General features: G+C 30.8%; 1 protein-coding gene across 1 annotated transcript in view; it reads right to left on the reverse strand.

The window, feature by feature from the left end:
- Positions 1-19,584, reverse strand: part of LOC141338048 (low-density lipoprotein receptor-related protein 1B-like) — a 104,962-nt gene that overhangs the window by 65,811 nt on the left and 19,567 nt on the right. The window contains exons 7-8 of the mRNA XM_073843618.1: positions 14,124-14,313; positions 7,306-7,510 (exon numbers count right to left, since the gene is read on the reverse strand). Coding sequence (XP_073699719.1) covers positions 7,306-7,510; positions 14,124-14,313 — 395 coding nt within the window. The remainder of the gene's footprint in view (positions 1-7,305; positions 7,511-14,123; positions 14,314-19,584) is intronic.

Raw genomic sequence — 19,584 nt, forward strand, 5'->3', positions numbered from 1 at the left:
ACAGACAGACAGACAGACAGACAGACAGACAGACAGACAGGCAGACAGACAGGGAAGGCGATAAACGATAGATTGGTGGGCGAACAGTCAGACAGGTTGAACTATAGATAGAATGACAGAACAATAGACTGATGGAAAAGATGGGTGCAGAGATAGGTAGACAGATATACAGACAATACAGATATACAACAATAGAACGATGGATGGATGGACGGACATGTGGACAGACAGCTAAAATGATAGAATGATGGATGGATGAATGGACAGACATGCAGATGGATGGATGGACAGACAGCTAGAACAATAGAATGATGGATGGACGACGGACATGTGGACAGATGGACAGATAGACAGACAGACAGATAGACAGGTAAAATGATAGAATGATAGATGGATGGATGGACGGATGGACAGACAGATAGACAGCAGGCAAAATTATAGAATTAAAGATGGATGGATGGATGGTCGGACAGACATGCATACATACAGGCAAAATGATGGATGGACAAACAAATAGACAGAATGATAGAATGATGGGTGGACGGACATGTGTATGGACAGACAGACAGGTAAAATGATGGATGGATAGACAGACATGCGGATGGATGGGTAAACAGATAGATAGATAGACAGACAGACAGACAGACAGGTAGAACGATAGAATGATAGATGAACGGATGAACGGACATGTGGACAGACAGACAGAATGATAGACGGACATGTAGATGGATGGTTGGACAGATGGACAGACAGACAGACAGACAGACAGAATGATAGACGGACATGCAGATGGATGGTTGGACAGATGGACAGACAGACCGACAGGTAGAACAATAGAACAATGGACGGTTGGATGGATGGACAGACAGTCTATTTATAAACAATGCAATTGTAAAACTTTCCAGCACTGGTAATAAATAAATGAAAGCATCTCTCCTGCCGTACAGCACACTTCCATCAGGTGGTTTACTTTATGTGCCTCAGCACAAAGGCACACAGACCAAAATAAAGCACACTGAGCATCTGTATAATTCACACAGACACACGGGCCTGTCCAGAGCCGGAGGGGAAACCACAGTGACACCCGAAGGACAGCCCTCCTCCATTATCCCCCACATTATAAATGATTAACCCAGATCTACAGAGAGTGTAAATGGAATCGCTGTCGTAACAGACACAGGGATACAGTACATCACGCACAGCCTCGAGGGGGAAGGTAAGCTGTGTTTTCAGAGGGCCTGTTCTACGTGCCTGATGGAAATGAAAGATTCAGAAATGAACAAAATCTACACTCAACAAATGTGTGTAAAATTAGACTTTGGTAAGTACAATAAAAGCTAGTCACCGTTTGGTAAATAAATAAAGAATTCCAAATAAACAGAGATACCAATATTTCTGTGACATTATGATAGGATACAATGTCCACAAAACAACCCACAGCAAATTCATCACTACAGTTTCTATGATAACTGCATGTAACCCATCAACAAAAATAGAGGCTGCACACAATTTTTCCAGCTTGAAGGGCTTTTCATGTTTTTCGCTATTTATTTCCAAAAAGGCTTTCGTGAGCCATACACATCTGTTCTGAAGTGCAGCATTAAGCGCTCTTCTATAAAACACGCAGACACAGATGTCTCTGAAGGGTCGTCCGTTTGAATGCCAGAGTCTTTCTGTAATAATAGGCGGCTCGATGGGCGCGTGGAGAGACGAGACTCGCGCTTTAATCCACGATGACAACATGTCAAACACGTGTTCGCACCCTCGTGCAGTCAAGACGTCTTTATTCCCAAGTGTTCCGTCGCCGCCCGCACATGTGTGGGGGATCAGGATGAAAGATTCGGCAGACACATCTGCGTGACGTTCTCATATCAGAGCTGTCGTCTCGGCAGGTGAAAACCTCTTCATGCTCTCAAGATCGAAACTTTTTAGCATTGAATTACGAACCAGTGGACAAGAACATGACATTCCCGCTCCGAGAGCAGGCTTACGTTTCAAGTAGCTTCTAAGCAGGGATTATCACAGACGTTGCTCTCCAATGATGTGATGGAGGGTAACTCAAACATATTGAAAAAGCTATACTAGCTACATTTCCATCGCCCTGTATTTCTCTGCATTTTGAAGTATTGGATCAAAAATGAATGATGGAAATGCCAAATTTAGCAAAAAAAACATTTTTCTCATTTATTGCGTTTTGTCTGCTCGCTATGAGGCACAAGCAATTTATTTTATATGAAAATTGTTCTATTAAATGGCTTCTCCAACTTTTCTTAGTGATATTTAGTGCCAGTTTATCAGGAAGTGACAATTTTTTTCTCTTTGACTCGTTAAATGGAATCTAGACAGGTGGAGCTGGGGGAGGTGGAGGGTTTCTGAAGCATGCTGCAATTGAGAGATATCTTGCAATTCTAACTATCTCTCACAATTCTGACTTTTTTTTTTTTTTTTTTTAGAATTGCAAGTTTACATTTTGCAATTGTGCAATTGTTACTTTTTTCGCCCTCGGAATTCTGAGATAAAAATTTACAATTGTGAGTCTGTAAGTCAGAATTGAGAGATATAAGCTTACATTTCTGTATTTTTCTCAGAATTGTGTGATATAATGTCACAATTACAAGTTATAAAGTCAGAATCGCAGCACGTAAACTAGCAATTGCGAGAAATAAAGTAAGAACTGCAAGACACAAACTCGCAATTCTGACTTTTTTTCTCGGAATTGTGAGTATATATCACGCAAATCTGACATTTTTACAATTGCGAGTTTATATCTTGCAATTCTGACTTTCTCTTACAATTCTGACTTTATTTCTCAGAATTGCGAATTTACATTTCGCAATTGCATCATTTTGATTTTTTTTCTAAGAATTGCGAGATAGAAAATCACAATTGTGAGTTATACAGTCAGAATTCTGAGATATAAACTTGCATTTCTGTCTTTATTGTCAGAATTGCGTGATATTAAGTCAGTTAAGAGTTATAAAGTCAGAACAGTGCAATATAAACTAGCAATTGCGAGAAATAAAGTCAGAATTGCAAGACAAACTTGTAGTTCTGACTTGTCTCACAATTGCACATTTATATCTCGCAATTCTGACTTTTTTCTTACAATTGTGAGTTTATACCTTGCAACATCTCTTACAATTCTGACTATCCCCTCACAATTCACAATTGTGAGTTATAAAGTGGCAAGACATACACTTGGCATTCAGATTTTTTCTCACAATTGCGAGTTTATATCTCACAATTCTGACTTTCTCAGAATTGAAGTGCTTATAAAATTGTCAGAACTGATTGGGTGTTATTTTTATGAGCGCCAGAATGATTAGTGACATTGTGAAAGATTTTTATCTGCCATTTTTCCATTAAAGAAATAGTTGTAAAATTGTTAAAAACTTAAAACTACAAATGAGTTGACGCAAATGCTTTTTAAAGCCAGCTATAAACAGAAAAGCCTCATTTGAAAGCAATAACATTAGTGTGACATTTCTACAACACATTCACTATGTTCTTTAAAGAAACTGTTAAAATAACAGATCTAGAAAGGTGGAGCTGGGGGAGGTGGAGGGTTTCCGAAGCACGCTGTAACTGCTACAAGCAAGCACTAGTCCAGGGTTGCCAGGTTTTCACAATAAAACCTGCTTAATTGAGTTTTTGAGTTTTTTTTAAAGAGTAACAGAACTGGATATTTACAGAAAAACAAAAAACAAAGAACTGATTGGGTTTTAATAAGCGGCAGAATGATTTGTGACATTTTACAAGTTTACATTTTGCAATTGCATAATTTTGACCTTTTCTTCTTAATTCTGAGATAAAAACTTGCAAATGCAAGTCAAAGTCAGAATTGTGTGATACAATGTCAAAATTACAGTTTTAATTCAGAATATAAAGTCAGAATTTTAAGATATAATCTTGCATTTCTGTCTGTTTTTCTTAGAATTTCATGATATAAAGTCAGTGACGAGTTAGTGACTTTTATTCTCAGAATTGTGTAATTTAGTTTTTTTCCTCAGAAAAAAGTCCCTGTAAAATATAAACTTGCAATTGCGAGTTATAAAGTCAGAATTGAGAGATATAAACTAGCAGAGAACCTCGCAATTCTGAGGGAAAACAAGACACAATTCTTAAAAATCTTTATTTCTAGAGCTTGCAATTCTTTTTTTCTCAGAATTGCGTAATTCTGACTTTTTTCCAAATTCTTAGATATAAACTCGCAATTGCAAGTTATAAAGTCAGAATTGAGAGATATAAACTTGCATTTCTGTATTTTTCTCAGATTAATGTAATATAAAGTCACCATTACGAGTTATAAAGTCAGAATAGCAGGAATATAAACTAGCAAGTGTGAGAAATCAAATCAGAATTGCAAGACAAACTCGCAATTCTGACTTTTTTCTTGCAATGGCAAGTTTATATCTCACAATTCTGACTTTTTGCGAGAAAGTCAGAATTGCAAGACATAAACTTGATATTCTGACTTTTTTTCGCACAATGGCGAGTTTATATTTCGCAATTCTGACTTCTTTCCTACATTTGAGAGTTCAAATCTTGCAATTCTGACTTTTTTCTTACAATTGCAAGTTTATATCTCACAATTCTGAATTTATTCAGAATTTTGAATTGTGAGTTTACATTTCACAGTTGCATAATTTTGACCCTTCTTCTTAGAATTGTAAGATATAAAGTCACAATTGTGACTTATGAAGTCAGAATTTTGAGATTAATAAAAAAGGAAAAAGTAACTTAAGAAATTCCGAGTTTATATTCTGCTATTTTAACCTTATAACTCATAACTATGACTTTATATCACATAATTCTGAGAAAAAAGACAAATGTGAGTTTATATCTCTCAGTTCTGACTTTGTAACTCACAATTGTGAGTTTATATCTCACAATTCTGAGAAAAAAAGCGAAAATTATGCAATTGAAAAAAATAAAGGCAGAATTGCAAGATAAACTCACAATTCTTGCATAATTTTGACTTTTTTTCTCAGAATTGTGAGATATACTCACAATTGTAAGTTAAAAAGTCAGAACCGAGAGATATAAACTCACATTTGTCTTTTTTTCTCAGAATTGTGTGATATAAAGTCACAGTTATGAGTTATAAAGTCAGAATAGCAGGATATAAACTTGCAGTTGCAAGAAATAAAGGTAGAATTGCAAGACAAACTCGTAATTCAGATTTTTTTTCTCAGAATTGTGAGATATACTCACAATTGTGAGTTGTAAAGTCAGAACTGAGAGACATAAACTTGCATTTGTCTTTTTTTCTCAGAATTGTGTAATATAATGTCACAGTTATGAGTTATAAAGTCAGAATAGCAGGATATAAACTTGAAATAGCAAGAAATAAAGGCAAAATTGCAAGACAAACTCAAATTTTTTTCTCAGAATTGCATAATTTTAACATTTTTTCTCAGAATTCTGAGATATAAACTCACAATTGTGAGTTATAAAGTCAGAACTGTGAGATATGAATACACATTTGTCTTTTTTTTCTCAGAATTGTGTGATATAAAGTCACAGTTATGAGTTATAAAGTCAGAATAGCAGGATATAAACTCGCAATAGCAAGAAATAACGGCAGAATTACAAGACAAACTGGTAACTGTGATTTTTATTCTCAGAATTGCATAATTTTCACGTTTTTTTTTCTCAGAATTGTGAGATATAAACTCACAATTGTGAGTTATAAAGTCAGAACTGAGAGATATAAACTCGCATTTGTCTTTTTTTCTCAGAATTGTGTGATATAAAGTCACAGTATTATTATAGTATTATAAAGTCAGAATAGCAGGATATAAACTCGCAATTGCAAGAAATAAAGGTAGAATTGCAAGACAGACTCGCAATCCTGAGAAAAAAGTCACAATTGTGAGATATGAACTTATAATTCTGAGAAAAAAGTCTGAATTGTGCAATTCTGACTTTATTTCTCAGAATTGGAAGTTTATAAACCTAAAGAGAGTCTAAATCTTGCAATTTGGAGTTATTTCTTTTTTATATCACACAACACTTACTTTATAACTCACCACTGCAAGTTAATATCTCACAATTCTGACTTTATAGCTTGCTGTTGCGAGTTCATATCTCACAATTGTTAGAAAAAAGAATTGTCCAATACAAAGTCACAATTACTTTTTTTTTATATTGTATTCACTGGGAGAAATGGGCTTCAATAGCAATGAGCCTCATTTGAAAAATAATAACAGTGCTGCGTTCTACAACACATTACTATATCACTACTATAACATTTCTACAATGCACTGACTACCTTTGAAGAAACTGATTAATTACGCAGTGTTTAAGTGCAAATCTCCTAACAATATACTGTATATATGAATATAATTAATCACTTTCCAACTGCTGCAGTTCCATTGGTTAATACAAGTAGCTTACACTTTACCTTTATGAAAGTAAATAAGGTCATTTGTTTGCTGTTATTAAAAAAAGTTTCATCTAATTTGCATGATTAATTCAGAACTCCTGGGAGTTTGAATGTGTGGCTTCGCATTTTTTTTTTTTTTTCTCTAGAGGAAGTTTGAAAAGGCTGGAGTTTAAATCTGTCAGCAATAACCTAGATGCCACTGACAGGATGCGCCTCGCTAGCCTTGCTATCCGTCTGACACGCAACAAAACAAATCTTCCTTTTGTTCGCCCAGACCAATTTTCACCTTTTAATAGCCTAGTGAGCAGGTAGTTTCATTAGCCAGCTAGAACCCATTTAGCGCGTCACAACATCGTTGGTGGTTGTCAACTGAAAAACAGCAAAAGCAAAACCTCTTACCTGCAGCTTTTGGCCTTTAATGAACGTAAACATTAAAACCATCTGCTTTAGCAGTTTGTGGGATAATTCCTTGAGTAGAGTTGTAAATATGTTTGTTTTACTAAATTCCTCGTCAGTAGTTAAACTGACAGTCCTACTCACTATGTATGACAGAAACATGGCATACTGCATCCTGAAGGTGAATAGATGACCTTAGAAAACACCGTTACCTAGAACTAAGATCAATAAGAAGAAATGTTCAGTTATTGTTTAACAGAGTTAGGGCCTTTTATTTGGTCCTCCAGGCAAGAGCAAGTTTTTGGTTTCAACTGACAATGTACTGAACCCACGCAACCTGTTTTCAGTGGATGGGATCGAAGTTTCTTTATGTCCTCCTTCAATGTCTCACCTCAGCCAAACAGAAAAGCTTCACAAAGGCTGAAAGACATTCGCGGAGCTCTTAAGACACAGGCTCCGCTTCAGCTAATGCACTTCTGTGCATTTTTTAAAAGTCCCACACAAAGCTGCCCCATACTTACGTATCTGTGCGAGCCGTCGTAATCACACCTCTCGATGTGGCCCAGACTGCCGTCAGAAAAATAGAGCTTTTCGGCTTTGTGGTCAATGGTGAGTCCGTTAGGTGTGATGACATCCACGCTAACAATGACGCGGACGTTCCGGCCGGTTAAGGTCGATCTCATGATGCTCGGATTCTGCTCGTTCCAGTTAGTCCAGAACATCAAGCTGGGGGAAACGCAAACAGACTGTTAGCTGTCACATCATGTCCTGAAGTCCTAAAGAACTTGAGCATTTGAGTCATCCTCAAAAATGTCAGTACATTAGATAATGTCAAACTTAAGTCATGCAAGCACTTTTCTCAGAATTTTTCTCACTTTTCTGAGCCATTAGTTTTTCAAATTTGACATATTTCAGACATACTTTAAAAGTCACATTTAAATATCACATTTAAAATGTGCATAAAAAAAAGAAGAAACCAAAACTTGGGTACAATCAAAAGTGTTTTATGCTCGTACTTTTATCATTTATATATATTTATTTATTTTATTTATTTTTTGAAAATACATTTATTTTATATTTATTTTATTATTTTACATATATCTTGAATTTTATAATAATAGTTATAATAATACGTTTTATTATAAGTATTATTATATTTATTTATTTGTATTTTTGTTTTTTGATTGTTAGTACATATATGACTTTTTCACACAAATGGAGCTGGCTGAGAACTGTGTTTACATAAATAAATAAACAAATACATATTATTATTATTATTATTATTATTATTATTATTATTAGTAGTAGTAGTAGTAGTAGTAGTAGTAGTAGTAGTAGTAGTAGTAGTAGTAGTAGTACAGATATGGCTTTTTCACAAAAAATGGAGCTGAGTTTAAATAAATATAATAATAATAATAATAATAATAATAATAATTGTAATAATAATAATAATAATAATAATATTTTATTATTATTATTATTATTATTATTATTATTATTATTATTATTATTATTATTATTATTATTAGTTTGTTTTAGTATAGACATGACCTTTTCACCTTAATGGAGCTAGATGAGAACTGAGTTAAAATAAATAAATAGACTAATAATAATAATAATAATAATAATAATAATTATTATTATTATTATTATTATTATTATTATTATTATTTATTTATTTTAGTACAGAAATGACTTTTTCACCAAAATGGAGCTGGTTGAAAACTGAGTTTAAAGAAATAAATAGACTAATAATAATAATAATAATAATAATAATAATAATAATACTAAGAAGAAGAATTATTATTATAATTTTTATTTATATGAGTATTATTATCATTTTTATTTATATTAGTATTATTATCATTTTTATTTTATTTATTTATTTATTTATTTATTTATTTATTTATTTATTTATTTATTTATTTATTTATTTATTTATTTTTAGATATGACTTTTTCCACCAAAATGGAGCTGGCTGAAAATTGGGTTTGGATAAATACATATTACTTTTATTCATTGTTTTTCTTATATTTACTTTTATATGTGACCAAAAAAACTACTTTTTATAAGTATATGATCAGTTGCATAAAAAAAAAATAATAATAAATTTTATTAAATGAACTCATCAATCTGACAGCCCTATATTTTTATTTACTACATATGACAGGACTTTTCATAAGTCTCTGACCAGTTTTTTCATTATATTATATTTTATTTTATTTTATTATTTATGCATTTGTATATTTTTAACATTTCATAAGTTTATGATCAGTTGCCTGTTTCTTATATTTTGCAGAATGAATGAACTATTTATTTGCTCAAATTTATTTATTTATTTTTTTGTATAGTCAGGTGAATTTTCATATGTTTATGATCAGTTGCGTAGTACTTTATGTAGATAATTATGTCACCCCTATGTCCAAATGTCGTTACATTAGATAATACCAAGCTTAGCTGCATCTTCTAGCAACTAAAGTGAATGTTTTTTTTTTTTTTTTACATTTTTTGAGCCATTCCTTCTTCAAATCTGCAAAATTTCCGACATACTGTGAATGTTTTCTTTTGAATGCCACATAAAAATGTCACAAGTCTACACGCAAGTCTTCTTAAACCAAAAGTGCACCCTTCATGCTGCGCTACACTATGCTAATAGCCTCATTAAAAATGTATTCATCTGCAATTATAATTAAAAAAGCTACAGCCTAATAGCATCAGCTCTTTTTCCTTTTAATGTGGCAGAAAAAGACTGGTCTGTGGAAGGACGAAGCATGTCCTTGTGCTTGAGACGAGTGTGGGCATGTGACGGCACCTTGCAGTGTCAGCCGCTAGTGCCGGTGTGTGACTCCTAGCTGTGATCTTTGGCAGCTTTTGAATCGCTGGGACTTCTTGCTGACAGCAGCAGCCACTTATTGCCGTGCTAATGCTCTAACAGGCTAACGCACCGACTGCTACAGTCCAACTAAGTGCTGTCAGGATATGAAGCGGTGAAATGTTCCTTAGAGTCCAAATAGCTTTGTTAACGCTACAGGTAAAATATAGCATACTGTTTTTTAAACCATTGAGAAGCCAAAGGGTTCGCAAAGTCTAAATTTTCAATGTTACAAGCACAGTAATGCCCCTGTTTATTATAGTACACCTGAAGAACACAATGCTAATGCTAGCATAGCCTTGTTTACCTGTAGCAGTTCGACAAAATTAACCCTAGCTAACATGTTTTGATTCTATACACAACATTTTCAAGCATCAAGGAATTTTTATAGTCGAAAGTCTGACAGAAATAGGAAAATTTGCCATTTTACTGAATAGAATTTAGCCCAAAAATGGCGAGAAATGCTGAAGTCACTTTAAATGTAGATAGCTGAGCTAAAATCAAACTAAACAAAGTACAATCTCTTTTATAATCTCAGTTTATCTCAAAATATCTTACAATTCATGATTGGTGGTGAAATATTTCTTAGAGAAGAAACAGCCATTTTAATGCTAAATGCTAAAAAAAATAGCATACTTAAATCCATGGAGAAGTAATAAGCAATACAAGGGTTCACAAAGTCTAAATTTCAGATTTCCTACTTGGAAAACTGAAGAGAATGTCTGTAGAATTGTGTTTAGCAAACATTTGTTGTGTTAAACACAGTAATAATCCTGTTTGTGCACCCTTAGCAATTCAACAAAAGCTAACGCTAGCTAATATTTTTGCTTCTATACACAACATTTTCAAGCATCAAGGAATTTTTATAGTCGAGAGTCTGACAGAAATAGGAAAATTTGACATTTTACTGAATTGAATTTAGCCCAAAAAGGGCGGGAAATGTTAAAGTCAATTTAAATGTAGACGCCTGAGGTAAAATCAAAGTAAACAAGTACAATGTCTTTCATTGCTGGTGAAATATTTCTTAGAGAACAAACAGCCATTTTAATGCTACAGCTAAAAAATAGCATACTTTACACCACTGAGAAGTTATAAGCAATACAAGGGTTCACAAAGTCTAAAGTCTTCTAACTGAAGAGAATGTCCGTAGAATTGTGTTTAGGAAACTTTTGTTGTGTTAAACACAGTAATGCTCCTGTTGTTACCTTGTGTTTTTACAGGTAAGTTTTAGCAGTTTAGCAGCTTGTATGGATCAAACAAAAAGGCAACCGTGAACAGTTCAGCAATTTGCCAAAGCAGAAAAAAATAATAAATAAATAAATAAATGCATAAAAGTGAAACTTAATTAATGTTTTCTAATTTAAAAATGAAAGGAATTGCTGACAGAGATCAAGAGATGCAGATGCGTTTAGAGATTAATGCTGCAGATCTCTGTGGCGCAGGTCACACTGTTTTTTAAAATTTGAATCTTTATGAAGCTCATAACTCACTGATGTAAAATTAATACTCTGCATGTGGTCCGGCGCCTAATTACTCCAAAATAATTAGAGGATCCCTCCCTTAACTGACCTTTTGGAAAGACAGCCATCAAAACAAATTTATCAACAAGGGCTATTTTGAGGTGAGGTGGTACGCAGAAACTTTTGGCAATTGAGATGGATGGTTTTTAATTTACTTTAATTTAAAGTAAATAATTTTGGACTTGCAAAATAGATAAAATACATCATCACCAATGTCACCTAAGTCTGAGCAGTTTCAACTGAAAGAAACTTGCACTAATTGATCTTGAAATATATCAGTGCCCTTGTTTTGACTCAAGGTGCACAGCAGTTATGTTTTTAAAATATTATTAAAATACAATAAAATAAATACATTTACAATTTCTAACAACTGTGTTTCGGTGGGAAACATTTATCTACAGTTCTACAGTACTAAATATAATTTATAATAAGATTAAAATAAAATAAAATGAAAAAAAAACATATAAATACAATTTCAATTCCTGAACAGCTGTATTTTGGTGGAAAACATTTATACACTAATAAATATAATTTATAATATCATTAAAATAAAATAAAATAACATTTATCTACAGTTATACAATAATAAATATACTTTATAATATTATTAAAATAAAATAACATTTATCTACAGTTCTACAATAATAAATATAATTTATAATATTATTAAAATAAAATAAATGCATTTTTAATTTCTGAACAGCTGTATTTTGGTGGAAAACGTTTATCTACACTAATAAACTAATTTATAATTTTATTAAAATAAAATAAAATAAAATAAAATAAAATAAAATAAAATAATGCATTTTCAATTCTTGAATAGCTGTATTTTGGTGGAAAATATTTATCTACACTAATAAATTAATGTATAATATTATTAAAATAAAATAAAATAAAATAAAATAACAAAATAAAATAATGCATTTTCAATTCCTGAATAGCTGTTTTTTGGTGTAAAAAATGTATCTACACTAATAAATATAATTTATAATATTAATAAATAAATAAATTAAATTAAATTAAATTAATGCATTTTCAATTCATGAACGGCTGTATTTTAGTGGAAAACATTTATCTAGACTAATAAATACATTTTTTTATATAATTAAAATAAAATAAAATAAAATAAATGCTTTTTCAATTCTTGAATAGCTGTATTTTGGTGGAAAACGTTTATCTACACTAATAAATTAATGTATAATATTATTAATATAAAATAAAATAAAATAAAATAATGCATTTTCAATTCTTGAATAGCTGTATTTTGGTGGAAAATATTTATCTACACTAATACATTAATGTATAATATTATTAAAATAAAATAAAATAAAATAAAATAAAATAAAATAAAATAAAATAAAATAAAATAAAATAATGCATTTTCAATTCCTGAAAAGCAGTTTTTTTGGTGTAAAACATTTATCTACACTAATAAATATAATTTATAAGCTGCATTTTTGTGGAAAATGTTTATCTACTCTAATAAATGAATGTATAATATTATTAAAATAAAATAAAATAAAATAAAATAAAATAAAATAAAATAAAATAAAATAAAATAAAATAAAATAAAATAATGCATTTTCAATTCTTGAATAGCTGTATTTTGGTAGAAAATATTTATCTACACTAATACATTAATGTATAATATTATTAAAATATTAATAAAATAAAATAAAATAAAATAAAATAAAATAAAATAAAATAAAATAAAATAAAATAAAATAAAATAAAATAAAATAAAATAATGCATTTTCAATTCCTGAAAAGCAGTTTTTTGGTGTAAAACATTAATCTACACTAATAAATATAATTTATAATATTACTCATAAATAAATAATTAAAATTAAATAAAATTAATGCATTTCAATTCATGAACGGCTGTATTTTAGTGGAAAACATTTATCTACACTGATAAATAAATTTTTAATATAATTAAAATAAAATAAAATAAAATAAATGTTTTTTCAATTCTTGAATAGCTGTATTTTGGTGGAAAACGTTTATCTACACTAATAAATTAATTTTTAATATAATTAAAATAAAATAAAATAAAATAAATGCATTTCAAAACTGGAATGGCTGCATTTTGGTGACATAATTAAACATTTTTCTATACTAATAAATATAATTTGTATAATAATATTTATTAATATTTCTATATGCATTTCAATAATAATAATAATAATAATAATAATAATAATAATAATAATAATATGCATATGTACATAAATGTTATATTGAATATTAACACACACACACACACACACACACACACACTAGAGGATGGATACCCGAGCCGAGCCCGACGGGACCCGACGGAACCCGACGGGTCGGGCCGGGTTCGGACAGATATTTAGAAAGGATGCTCGGGTTCGGGTCGGGCTCGGTCACCTCAGCGCGATAGTGCGCCTGTGTTATAACGGCGCTTTTTGCCCAGTGTGCACTGATGCTCTCATCTGTTGACATTTCCGAACGCTTTTTTTACAGTGGCTTAATAAAAGCGGGCTTTCCACACAAAAAAGTGCATGTGTCATTAGTATGAGTAAAAAGAGATTTTAACTGTGTCGGGCTGGGATCGGGCTCGGACATAAATATCTTAATGCTTGTCGGGCTCGGGTCGGGTTCGGTTACTGCTCTGTCGGACTCGGGCCGGGCTCGGACAGAAAAATGCGGCCCGATCCGCACTCTAACACACACACACACACACACACACACAAACACACACACATATTATAATTTAAATAATAACATAAAAATAAAACAATTAATAAAAAAAAACAATTCCCAAAAGTTAAATTCGAGTACAAATGGAGTAGCTGTTTGTGTAAATATGTGTGTCATACAGATGGAAATGTTCATTACATGGTAAAGCACTTCGACATAGGAAGAAGACAAATGTAATTTTTTTTAAATGCCAAAGATGAACGTAAATCTCTAGACTTACTTCTGACATTCGTCCAGAGTGAGGACGTGCGGATGGTCCTCCTCAGACAGCGAGACCACCGTGTCTCTGTTGAAGGCATTTGGCCTGGTCTGGTCAATGCTGTGGCGGGTGACGCTAGCTGTGGTGGAGCTCGTCCAATACAAGACATCCCATCCTCTGTGGTACGCCAGCCCCTCCACAGAACCAACATCTAGAGAAGGAGACGTGATGTCAAAACTGATCACTCAAGTACTCTCAAGCAACATACAGACAGTCACATAACAAACACTTCAAACACACCACACTTTAAAGGCTGAAATGGAACAAAGATACTTTTATCTAGTCGTTTCCAACCTTCTATCAATCATATAAGATATAAATAGCATTGAAGCCCACAAATGCAAGTGGCTGATCTGAAGGCCATAAAACCGGATGGCAGGCAAACATCTCCACAGGTTCTTTCAGAAGTGATTCAAAAGAAGAAGAAAAAGCTGACAGATGGTCGATGCGGAAAACAGCTAGGTGTCAGAAAAGGTCAAGTCATGTTGTGGAAATCTGCGTCAATACTAAATCGACATCTTTAAAAAAGAAAAATACACATTTTAGGTCCCAAAACACTGCACTTTGTGAAGAACTGCTTGATCTCGTATATATAAATCAGAAATTGATCACAAAATTGATTAAATATAGAATAAGCTCATATTTCATAATATTTTACAATACACTTGTTTATTATAATAGCATTTTAGTTTTAGTTCCATGGTTAAAAAAAGGAAAAATAGAAACAAAAATGGAAAAATACTTGAAATTATAAATAAATAAATGAATAGATATATTTAATTAATTTAAATCAAGTTAAAATATGTAGTTCAATGTAACACTTAAATATAGTAATATTTTTTATACAACAACAACAAAATTTTCAGGTGAATATATATATATATAAAATTTATATATAATTTATATATAATTTATATATAATTTATTCTTTAAAAATAATATGTATATACATATTTAAGTTTAAAAATGAAACATTGTCAAACAAATAAACATTTAAAATTGTATAAAAATGCAATTAAATGTAACAATAGAAATAATGAATTATTATAAATTATAATATTTCATTTAATATAATACTACCACAGCAATTTTTAAACCAAAAATTATTTAAAATAAACAAAAAAAAAACCTAAAATATGAAAGATTTACGATAAATTTGTAACAAAATCGTATCATTTAATAAAAGTAATATTCAGAGAATAAAGCACTTTACAGAATGTTGTATTTTTTATAATTTATAGAATATTTACACAGAATTATGGCTAATTTGTTGACTTTATTCACAAAACTACTATATTAATATAACTACTTTATTCTTAAAAAAAATAAAATAAAAACAAAAACAGGAAAAAAATAGAAACTTAAAATAAACAAACAAATAAATATTAGTGGTGGGCCGTTATCGGCGTTAACGTGCTGCGTTAACGTGAAACTCTTATCGCGCGGTAAAAAAAATATCGCCGTTAATCTATTCTCAAAATTGGGTTGGGAGCTGGGTCTAAACTACGCAAGCTATGATGACTTTCACCTTGATAGTTTAACGCGGATGTATACCGAAGACTATAGAATATGTTCGCGCGTTTACGTCTCCTCCGCCAAAACACAGACGGGATCGCGTCGTCCTCCATTCTTAAAAACCGAATCTACTATAGCGCGAAATGCCACGTAAATTCGTCGTTTTTTGGATTCATAAATCAAATGTTGGTCAGTCACTTAATTCAAATTGCGATATGGACTAGTGTATGTGAAAACTGAAATGCAAAAAGACCGTTTTAATATGAATCCGGTATGTTCCGTTTGCCTAGCTGTGTGTATGCATTGCGGAGACGAGCTTTTACTACACGCATACTGAAACACACGTGATGCTCCCGGTAATTTTTGGCATTTTCATCTCACATGAACAGATAAACTCAATCTCCCAAACTGCTGTGAGTGTCACTTTTACCGTTTCATTTGAGAAACCTAGCATCATATCATACTGTATGATACAGAAACTTCAAGGCAACCTGTCAAAATAAAAGTAGGGTGTAACATGTAATGGGCTGGGTAGGTGTTGACGTTTAAAAAAACACAATCTAATAGGTAGAAAAAATAATTTCATTGTTAGTTAGTTAGTAAACACAAGTACATCTAATTGAACATAATTTATTCTCACCAACAAATGATCATAGAACAGCTTTATGAGCTTTATGATCCATTCTCAAAGACTTTAAGTCATTATTTGGGTAGCACACATATTCTGAATGCCTTCAGCAGAATTCAAATCAACCATTTTAATCTAGATTAATCTAGATTAATTCCAAGATTTAATCTAGATTAATCTAGATTAAAAAAATTAATCTATGCCCACCCCTAATAAATATACATTAAAATGTTTATTTATACAACAACAATGGTAAAAATAATTTAATAAAGAACTCAATAAAGATAAAAACATACACAAATAGAATAGAAGATCGAAACTGAACATTATGCCTAATTTTATGATTTGATGTCTTGCAGTTTTCCAGGTTAAAAAAAAGAAAAGAAAAAAGAAACATTTCCAAATAAATAAACATTAAAAAATGTAACAATAAATAATAATTATATCATAAATTGTAAATTGTAATATTTCATATAATATAATATTACCACAGCAATTTAGTTAAACTAAAAATTATTTAAACAAACATTGACAAAATCTAAGTAATATTTAGAGAAAAAACACTTTTCAGATTTATGTTTTTTTTATAGTATATTTACACAATATTACAACTAATTTGATGACTTTATTCACAAACCTTTCCTCTATTAATAAAAAAACTTTAATTTTCAAAAATGAAAGAAAAATGTAAACAAAAACAGAAAAAATTAAAATAAATAAACAAATAAATAAACATTAAAATTTGCTTACTTAAATCAAGTTTAAACATGCAGTTAAATGTGACAATATATTATAATATTTTATACAACTACAACAACAAAGGTAAAAATAATTAAAAAATTAATAAAGAGCAAAAAAGAAACAAAAGTAGAATAGAACATATAAATAGAATATTATGACTAACTTTATTTTAGAAAAAATTAAAATTTAATATTTACATTAAAAAATAAAAAAGCTAAACACTGACAAATTAAAACATTTAAACTAAAAATGCATTTAAATTTAACATTAAAGTAAGAAATTATTATATTATAAATTGTATTAATATTATAAATATAAATATTACCAAGCAATTTAGTTAAAATTATTTAAAAAAATATATAAGATTTAAGATAAATTAAGTAATATCTAGAGAATAAAACACTTCTCACGATTATTTTATAAATAATAAAATAATTTAACGTAAATAGAGTTGATTAAAACAGCAGTTCCCCATGAATCAGAATAATTAGGATACTTTAGAACAGCTTGGACTATTTGGAATGGTATAGAACTTTGGATTTTCCCATAGACTGTGACAGTTTGGGAAGGGTATGAATAATTTTGGACATGCCACTTTTTGTTCAAATGTAAATAAAAGGTGAGAATTTTTATTGATATAAAAGATTACATACTTTTAATAAAGTTAGAACAATGCCTCTCCCGATTTTGATCAGATTTTTAAATTATTGATTAGACAGTGCTCCTGATTTTTTTTTATTTATTGATTTTTTTTTAATATAAGTTAGGAGCACAAGTGAAAGAAAAGTAAGTGTAGAGCCCTGAAAGGCATTTTGCTGAGTTCTATTATTAACTTGACTTTTGATTCTGAATTTGGTGTCTAGGCAAAGTTTGTGATTGTCTCCTGAAAACTTTTGAAATTGAATTGAGATTGAAACTGTTCTGAGGGCTCTCTTTGCTGGATATAGCAATTTCGTGAAATGATGACAAAAATAAACATGTTGTATGCCTTAGCAGCTGGATAAACGCTGACTAGAAAAATAAGCTTCTGTCTGTTCTGTTTTAGTTTGGCAAGCAGGGAATTGAAACTGGATATAGCAATTTTGCGAAATAATCACAAAAATAAACATAAATAGCGTATGTTTAATTTCACTACAAGTGATTATTTATAATAATGACTATTGTAATTGATTTTAGAAAATGCAGTTGCTTTTCCAAATGCAAAATAAATCTTCTTTTTTTTTATTATTATTATTATTTTTAAGTTTTAAAAGTTTTCCTTTGAAACACCTCACCACTGCAGTAGCTGAATTAACACTAGTCTCATTTATTTCATATAAGAAATCATATCATGTACGACCTGACCCAAAGTTCAGCGCATTTTTATAACCTGCTTTTTTGTGAAAAACAAAATCGTGCACTGATCAAACGATTATTCAGTCTTTTTGATCTTGCAATTGCATAATGCATGGGAAAAACACTCTTTCGAGTTTATCACACTGCAACCTGAGCAGGGTGTTTTAAGAAGCCCTGCAGAAATATTTTACTTTTTTAGGATGTGGTTCCTCATCCTCAAAACCCCCATAGAGCCTGACAGGGAAAGTGACTGGCACTGAATAGAACACACAGGCTCTGCTAGATTACTTGCAGTGAACATAACAAGGATTTAACAAGCGTAAAACAGGACGCCGACTGAGCCGAAGGAAGACGATATAACACCAGCCTATTCCAAACTAACACAATTAATTAGTTTAGACCATTTGCAATTGACTGTAGGTAAGAAAAATCACAAATATTGTCAATATCGCAACTGTTTCTCCAAGACAGCAATGAGAATCAATGAAGAGCAAACTGACACTTAAATTTGAGAAAACAACCAGTGTAAACTCACATGTCTCTTCTGGAGCTTAACAAACTTTGTTGTAAAGTGTTCGCAGATTCGCTAACATCTGCAATCCATCATGTGTCGCAAATACTTTAAGTCAAGATAAATTGCCTGTTGCAAACCATTTAAACATCTGTCCTCTCAGGTTTTAGCAGTAAGAAGATATTTAATGTGTAGTGTTGATATTAGCCAGAACTGGATGGAATAGTAAAAATAGGGCATTTGCAAAAACAAAACAAATGAAAACAGATTCTATGATATATCTAAAGTATCCTTGTAATACTATTTAAATAATATTGTTTTTGTATCATTTGAATCATTCTTAAAAAATGTCATTACATTAGATAATGTCACATTTTAACTCATGTTGGCACTTTTTTCAGAAATTATAACACTTTTCTGAGCCATTAGTTCTTCCAATTTGGCATATTTTAGAAATATATGATTTCTGTGAAAGTTACATTCAAATTCAACATTTAAAATGTTTATTAAAAATACAAAACTTAAGTATGAATATGATCAAAAGTGTCAAAAGCATTAATGATATACCAATGTTATTCTAGTATCATTTATATAATATTAAAGTTTTTAATGTTTTAGAGTTTTGTGTTTGTCCTTTATATATGTCTATAGTTTTAGGTTGTAGTTTATTTAGTTTTATATATTTTAGTATT

This window comes from Garra rufa, chromosome 7 (genome assembly GCF_049309525.1).
Source record: "Garra rufa chromosome 7, GarRuf1.0, whole genome shotgun sequence".
Lineage (NCBI taxonomy): Eukaryota > Metazoa > Chordata > Actinopteri > Cypriniformes > Cyprinidae > Garra > Garra rufa.